This window comes from Entamoeba invadens (assembly GCF_000330505.1).
Source record: "Entamoeba invadens IP1 unplaced genomic scaffold scaff_1105074725289, whole genome shotgun sequence".
NCBI lineage: Eukaryota > Evosea > Mastigamoebida > Endamoebidae > Entamoeba > Entamoeba invadens.
The window spans coordinates 43,055-50,737 of NW_004191723.1; the positions used below are offsets into that span (position 1 = coordinate 43,055).

The 7,683-nt window shown below is 23.9% G+C and overlaps 3 protein-coding genes across 3 annotated transcripts; 2 read left to right on the plus strand and 1 right to left on the minus strand.

Annotated features, from left to right (window-relative positions):
* Positions 1-4,003: 4,003 nt before the first annotated feature.
* On the plus strand, positions 4,004-4,558 carry EIN_278410 (hypothetical protein; the record flags this gene model as incomplete). The annotated part of the gene is made up of 1 exon (XM_004183649.1): positions 4,004-4,558. One exon carries the CDS (start codon positions 4,004-4,006, stop codon positions 4,556-4,558), a length of 555 nt encoding a protein of 184 aa, XP_004183697.1.
* Positions 4,559-6,736: 2,178 nt separating this feature from the next.
* On the plus strand, positions 6,737-7,156 carry EIN_278420 (hypothetical protein; the record flags this gene model as incomplete). Its single annotated transcript, XM_004183650.1, has 1 exon — positions 6,737-7,156. One exon carries the CDS (start codon positions 6,737-6,739, stop codon positions 7,154-7,156), a length of 420 nt encoding a protein of 139 aa, XP_004183698.1.
* A 79-nt stretch (positions 7,157-7,235) lies between these two features.
* Positions 7,236-7,562, minus strand: EIN_278430 (protein serine/threonine kinase, putative; the record flags this gene model as incomplete). The annotated part of the gene is made up of 1 exon (XM_004183651.1): positions 7,236-7,562. The coding sequence occupies one exon, from the start codon at positions 7,560-7,562 to the stop codon at positions 7,236-7,238; it is 327 nt and encodes a 108-aa protein (XP_004183699.1).
* Between the last annotated feature and the right edge of the window lie 121 nt (positions 7,563-7,683).

A 7,683-nucleotide genomic window follows, 5' to 3' on the forward strand; every position in this document is an offset into this window, starting at 1 on the left:
GACATTGGATTTAGTCAAATGACTAAAGACCATTGGAGAGACGAAAAAGATGTATGAGCACTTCGGAATGGAATTCTCAAAGGAGTTCGAAGAGAATATCAAGAAAATGATTCACCCACAAGGAGACCACGGGAGATTGGAGAATGATAAGGACAGAATCGTGTTTGATGAAGATGATGTCAGAAAGAGATATATGTTCTACTACGAGAGATTTAAGGAGTATCTACCAAATTATTATAATTGATTTATTCACTCTGATATGTTTGGTCAACAATTATCATTATTGGTGTGGGAAGTAATAAACAATTTCATTGTTGTAAAACTCCATATTTATATTTTTATTTATATTTTATTTTCAATTGTGGTCAAATTCAATAATTTAAAAGGCTTTTGTGCTTTTTAATGTTTTGTGGACTTTTATAACAAATGGATTTTTAATTATAAAAACTTTTTTATCACTTTTTGTTTTTTAATATAACATTTTTATTTTTTTTGTTGTGTAATATAAAGTTAATCAAATGATAATTTTTAGCTATAAATTATAATAAAAATAATTATAGTGTAAAATTATTGTCATTTTTATTTGTAGTTTTATATAACATTTATTTTGTTGTGTTACAGTCATGCCAAAAAGCTGTCGGGTTTGGAAAAACATGTCTTGAAAAAATATTTTATAGTAAATTTATAATTACTTACTATACAGTATAGCTTCTATTCGATTTATTTGCAGGGTCATTTCACAAAAATCGAATAAAAATATTCGGCATTTCCAAATAACATTTTCTATTTCAGATCATTTGTTTATAGTACTAGAATAGTTCATTACCACCCGAGACAGGTTTTTCCAAACGCGACAGCTTTTTCGCATGACTGTAGAAGTGTAAAAAGAAATTAATTGAGAATTTTTATTTAAAGTAAAGTACAAAGCCTTTTGAGATCTATTTTTTAGTGTAATATTTCTACTTCTAAATTATATAGTTATAATTAAAATGTTTTAAAATGTATTAGAGTTATTAATATGTTTTTATTATAATAATCATACAATTTTTCATTTTTTTGATGGAAAAAAAGAAAAATTCAAAAATAAAATAATTTGTAGTTAAGAAAAAGTTTATATTTTCATAAAAACTATTCCCTCAAATTAAGTTTTAAGCAATTTTATAGGACTAAATAAAGCTTGTTTGTAACTGAGTTTTCTTGTAATTTATTTCAGTTTGATGTTAATTGGTGTTAAGCATGTTAATAATATTCATAAAAAAATAAATGTAAAACTTTTTTTAATTATCATTTTAATAATTTAGTGACTTTATTTAAATTTTGAACATTAAAAAACCAATTAATATACGTATATTTTATAATTATTTTATTATAAATTTTGGTTTACAATTTTAATTTTGTCAATCAAAATTTTAATAAAAAATTGGGTTTTCATGAATTTTGGTATATTTTTTTACAAAAATGAAAAAAGTTTTTTATTGTTTATGAATTTAAAAAAAAGCAAATAATATTACAATGTTAACTTTTATTAAATTCAATTTAAATTATTTAAAATGTATTAAAAACATGTTTATTAATGGTTAAAATGCTTATTTTTATTTGTTCATTTATAAATGAATGAGGGTTAAATATACGGTTATAAATTCGAAAACTCATTAAAAGGTATTTTAAATGTTTTAGTTTAAACTCTCACCATGTTATAGTAGTTTCAATAGTATTAAAATTAACTGTTTTAATAAATTTCACAATCTTTTTTTAATGTCAATTGGTTGATTAAATATTTCATCAATAATGAATAAAACACATAATATTATTAAAATTATTAAGTAATGATATTAATTTGCAAATAATTTCTGTTAGTTTGAATAAAATAATTAAAATGTAATATTAAAATATGGATTAAGTATTGTATTGATGTTTTTAGTAGGGGGTGTATCGAAACAAAAGTAAGTGTCATATTGAGTATAAAAAGCTGTTTGGAACGATTAAATCAAAACAAAATACGACATGGGACTTTCTCATTCAATCACAAAGCTCAGAACAATTAAAACACATCACAAGAACAAACAAGAAAGTAAATCATATGAATGTTCAACAGTAGTTTTAAATGACACGCATGTATCAGAAGAAGATGTCAAATTTTACAACTTATTAAACCCAAAGTTATTATCATTGAAAAATCTGATCAACAAGTACAAAAGGAGCAATAATGCTGAAGTGATTTTCCAGACAAATAACTTCAATTTTGAAATTAGAGACTTTTTAAGTACGATTTCGTGTAAAGATAAAGTTCTTTTTGTTTTTGAAACAAATGAGGCTTATTTTGGATTTTACCAGGAAGATGCAATTGAGGTAAAAAAGAATTTCTATACCAATTGCACTTCACAGAAAATGTTCTTGTTTGCAAAAACAACCGATATTGAAAATCCATTTGTTTTTAATCGAAAAATGGGAGAAGAAAATTCATTTTCTGTTTTTCAAGACAACAACATTTTTCTCTCATGCTTTTCCGCATTTTGGGTTTCACAAAACAAAGAATTTCATTGCAACCCTTTCATCAAAAGAAAATTCGAAATTGAAAATCACAGTAAATGCATATTCACTGAACAAAAAACAAAAAGTTTTTTGTAAAGGGTTTTTCGTTATAACTTTGTAATTCATTTGTTTAAATTTATTTTGTCATTTTTAATAAAAATTGTTACATAATTTAACAGCAAGTCTAACAATGATAAATTTTAATAATTTAAATGTATATTTCAATTTAGAATATTTATCAAATTGTTGTGAAATTATAATCAACAAGCGATGTTTTTCAAACCATTAAAAATATAGTACAAATTACAAAGTTGGTTTTAATACACAAACAAAATCTTAACCATTGTTGTTGTATTTAATGTGTTATGATTGAATAATAAAATATTAAATTAATATATTGTTATAAAAATATGTTTGATTAATTTATGTATTTTGAAAATATACACTTAATTTATTTATATAAAAATTCAACAATCAATTCATTAATATCAAACATTTGTTTGTAAATATATTTAAACAACAATAATTATTTTTTATTTCATTTTCAAATTCCAAAAATTTTACTGTAATTTCAATGTACAACGAGTTTGATAAGTATTTCTTTTATATTGTTTTAATTATTCAACAATCATTTTTTAACAATATTGTCATCAATTTTCAAAGCAATAATTTGATTTAAATGTAATTTTTCAATTATTAATTCTTTAAATAAAGACAAATTACTTTAATTTCAATTATTATTTTATACTATTTTATAGTGTTATAGTTTAAATTTATAATTTTGGAATGCACCAATTGTCTATTCGTAATGACTTTCGATTTCAGATTACTTCTTTGAATAAAATATGTAATAAAGATGGATTCACAAACAAAAAATTCTTAGTAAATATGAAATTACAAAAAATAAAATAACACATAAATTATTTCATATTTTTTATATTTATATTAAAAACAACACAACATTTTTTAATTTGTTTTTTATTTTTCAAAATGTTATTATTTAAGTAAAGACAACAATTGAGTACAAATTAATATTAATAATATTAATATCATTTAAAAATGTTATTCTGAATTGTTACTGTGATATCAATTACATTTTAAAATAACATAATAGTTGTTGTTATTTTTATTTCTTGAAATGTTGTTGTTTTTATTCGTTATAAATAGCATTACAAAATTATTATCATATCCTTTTTAATTTCTTATTCACAAAAAACCTAACTGTTTTTAAAATATCGAACGAAAAACACATTTACAAATTTAAAAATAAAAGAAAAAAGTTTGTAAAAAGAAACCCAAAAACATCTTCTAGATTTATATTTGAAATAAAAAGTTTACAATATATTTAAAATATTTAATAAACATTGGAAATAAGTAAAGATGCGATTAATCGTTCTCAACGATTAAAAACTCACACATATATACAAAAATTAATAAAAATGTAAACAAACAAGAGATTGGGTTGTGTTTAATGTCAAAACATACACCAAACCACCCACCTCGTTTTATTGAGCTTCGTAACATTCAAGCATATGAATTAATGATACTTCTTTCAATCTTGAACAAAACTTTTAATATAACTTTGAATGTTCCGAGTAAAAAAGCTGTTGTTTTTCAACAGTTTTTGTCTGTTGAAACTTTATGGAATAAAAAAGAGTATTTAAATGTCAATTATATTGTAAAAGAAAGATGTGAAAAAAGGATGAAAAAGGAAGTACAGGAAGGTGTTTCACAGAAAACAGCACTTCGTAGAAAACATGCGAATATGATTGTAGAAATGTTACAACTACTCATTGATTTTGTAAGGGAACTTGGGTACTTTGTCGAGACGAAAACCTTTGGTGGGAAAAAAGGGACTTTGAAAGAGGAGAAAATCATAGGAATTTATATCGAAAATAAATTGATTTGTAATGAGAAAGAAATTAAGAAGAAGGGTAAAATCATAATGAAAAAATACTCAATAACATCGAATGAAATGAGTAGTATAGTAATTCACTTGAACGATAATTTTTTACAAAGTGTTTGAAATGAAAACTCCATATACACGTATTCGTGTTTTGATATTTGTTGTAATTCACAATTAATAAATTGAAAAAGTTATTGTTGTTAATTGGTTTAATAATTAACTAAAATAGTATTTGAAACAACTCGAGAAACGAATGATAAATGTATTTATTTGTTTTTTATCGAAATATAAATGTATTTTCATTGTTTTGTGAGATAAAATTACATACAATATGTGATATTATTAAAGTAATTTTTTTACAATAAGATAATACAAAATGGTTGAAATAGTCTACACTTTACTAACATGTTTGAATGTACTCCAATTATTTTGTTTTGCCTTTATAATTGTGTAAGTTCGAGGTTAAATTTACTTCATTCAACCATATTAACAAAATATTTAAAATTCAAAATTTAGAATTAACTTCTGTTTCGTTTTTTGTTTTTAAATTGTTTTTTTTTAAATATGTTGAAACAAATTTAACTAAAAATTAATAGTATATATTGTTATATTTTATAACAAAAACGTGTCTTAACTGTTATTTTTGTTAGTTATCATTGAAAATTGTGTGTTTTTGAAGACAATATCTTAAATTTGGCAGAGGATATGTAGTTGTTATATAAAGGACTTAATATTAACGAAAATTATCGAGTAATGGCTGACGCACTTCTAATTGTTCTTGCTTTGTTCTGTCCTTCTATTTCTTTATGTATCAAATATCACGAGTGTAACCAAACGGTCTGCATTTGTGTGATACTTGAATTTGTCTGTTGTTTTATTGGTGGCGTGGTATTTGCTCTTGTAAAACATTTAGAGGCAGAATAACGAAATGTCATTAAACAATTTATTTTTTTATTCATATGACTTTCAATAATAAAATATAATTACTTTTTATACACAAAATTCAGCTGATATTTTAAATTTATGTATTATACTGACGTTAAAATATGATTCACAAAAAGGCGTCTTATACAATTCAAAATGACAGTCTGTAAGTAACTTGGTTTTTTTAACAAAACTCGAAATAAAACGATTTAATCGTAGTCATTACATCAAATGATTTAATTTGAAAAAAATATTATTTAAAAAAGAGTTGAATTATATTTTGAAATTTTTTACATGCTTGATTATTTGATAATAAAATAAATGTTTTAATTATAAAGTATTTCTACTTATCATTCAGTATTTCATAAAAAATAACAGAAAGAAAGTCATCAAATTGAAATCTAACAGTATTTTTCATATGAATGTTTTGATTTAGTAACAAACATAAATGTACCAATAAAAAATTATTGATTAATTACTCTTAAAGTACTGCTTTAAGTTTTTTGAAAAATATATGGAAATATCTTGTTTAGTATTTTTCAAATAATTTGTACTTAAGAAAAGTTTATTAATTCGAATAATAAGTACCAATAAATTTTGGCTTAAAATGATAATTCAATGTAAATAACTAAACCAAAACAATTTTAAATGTTCAGTATTTAAATCAAAAATACTTCAAAACAACTAATAGATTGAGATATCATGTATACATTATTGTGTTGCTATTTATTTTTCATTATTCAAGTGCGTTCAGAAGTTTTTTCAGAAGTTTTTTCCCGACAAGAAAAGATCAAAGGATATAGTGATTGCATTGAATATGTTTGTCCAAATGACACAACACTTATTGTCACTTTAAAAGACAACGAATATTCAAATTGTAATAATACTAATGTTTGTAATTATGAAATCAAATTTAAAAATTACGACAATTTAATATACTTGGATGTTATAGATGGTTACTTCTCAATTTACAAATCTATAATTGGTCTTTTTGAAATTTACAATTCAAATTTTCGTCAAGGAGCATGTTCCAATTTTGACATTAATAACTTTAATGTGATAAACCCGACAGTGAATAGAAATTCTATAAATTTGTTTACAAGTGTTGGCACCATAACACTAAATGACACTTTTTTGTATTCTATAGACTTAAAAGATACAAATATTCAAAGGATTAATATTTATGAGTCTTCTTTTGATTTGGTGTCCCAATATAGATCGTATTTTAATGTGGTGTCAATAAACAATTCTGTTATATCTAGACATTATACCGGATATACTCAATTCATAGTCCTTAATATTGAAAGCACAATACTCAACAACACGTATCTTTATGATTGTGAAATAGAAAATGGACTCTTTTCGAACGTTTTAATGATAAACACCCTATTGGATAAAACATTTTTTGAGAATATTAGATTTATAAACAGTGAAGTAACAATTAAAGGTTATAATGATTTACAATTTATTCAAAGCTCTTTTGAGAACTGTCGTTTGACATTCTGTAATGATACACACTCGGTTGTTTTATTCACTATAATTCAATTCACGAATTGCACTATTAATGGTGTTTACTTATCAAAAGAATCGGGAGACTTTTACATCTTTAATGGAAGTTTTGTGAAAGGTCATATTTACGACGTGAAAGAAGAAGAAGTTGATGATATTTGGAAAAAAATTACCATAGGGTTTGGTGTTGTTTCCGGTGTGTTACTGATAGTTGTTATTGGTCTTGTTATTGGGATGAATATAGTCTTAAAGACCAAGAAAAAATCGGAATACAACGACATTTAATTGATTATTTAACTTCTTGTGTTAACTGAAAATATAAATATTGATCTATAAAAAACAACACAATATAACAAAGAATACATTACAAATGTTCCATAAGACTCACTAACTTCTCAATTTGTATTCTCGTGTGTTTGTCTTGTTCCCACCCCATTTGTATCACTTCAAAATACGTTTGTGGTATTTTACTTACATGTGGCAGTCTTTTTCCTGATGTCACGAATTGAGCAATAACCCAAGGGAATGGAAATTCCTTTTGTGGGTAAGACTTCTCCCAAGTCACTGTTTCATACATTGTGATGGCAAAGGAATATATATCTGCGGGTTGCTGGTAATTTTCTTGTGATAAGACCTCAGGTGACATATAGACGGGTGTCCCAATCGTCTTTGTGAAAGTCATATTGGTCATCATTAAATTGATGTTTCTACTCGATCCAAAATCAGTTAATTTGGCGATAACATTTTCGTTATTTTCAAGGGAAAACACTAAAATGTTATCTGGTTTAATATCTAAAAGTAATATCCCATTC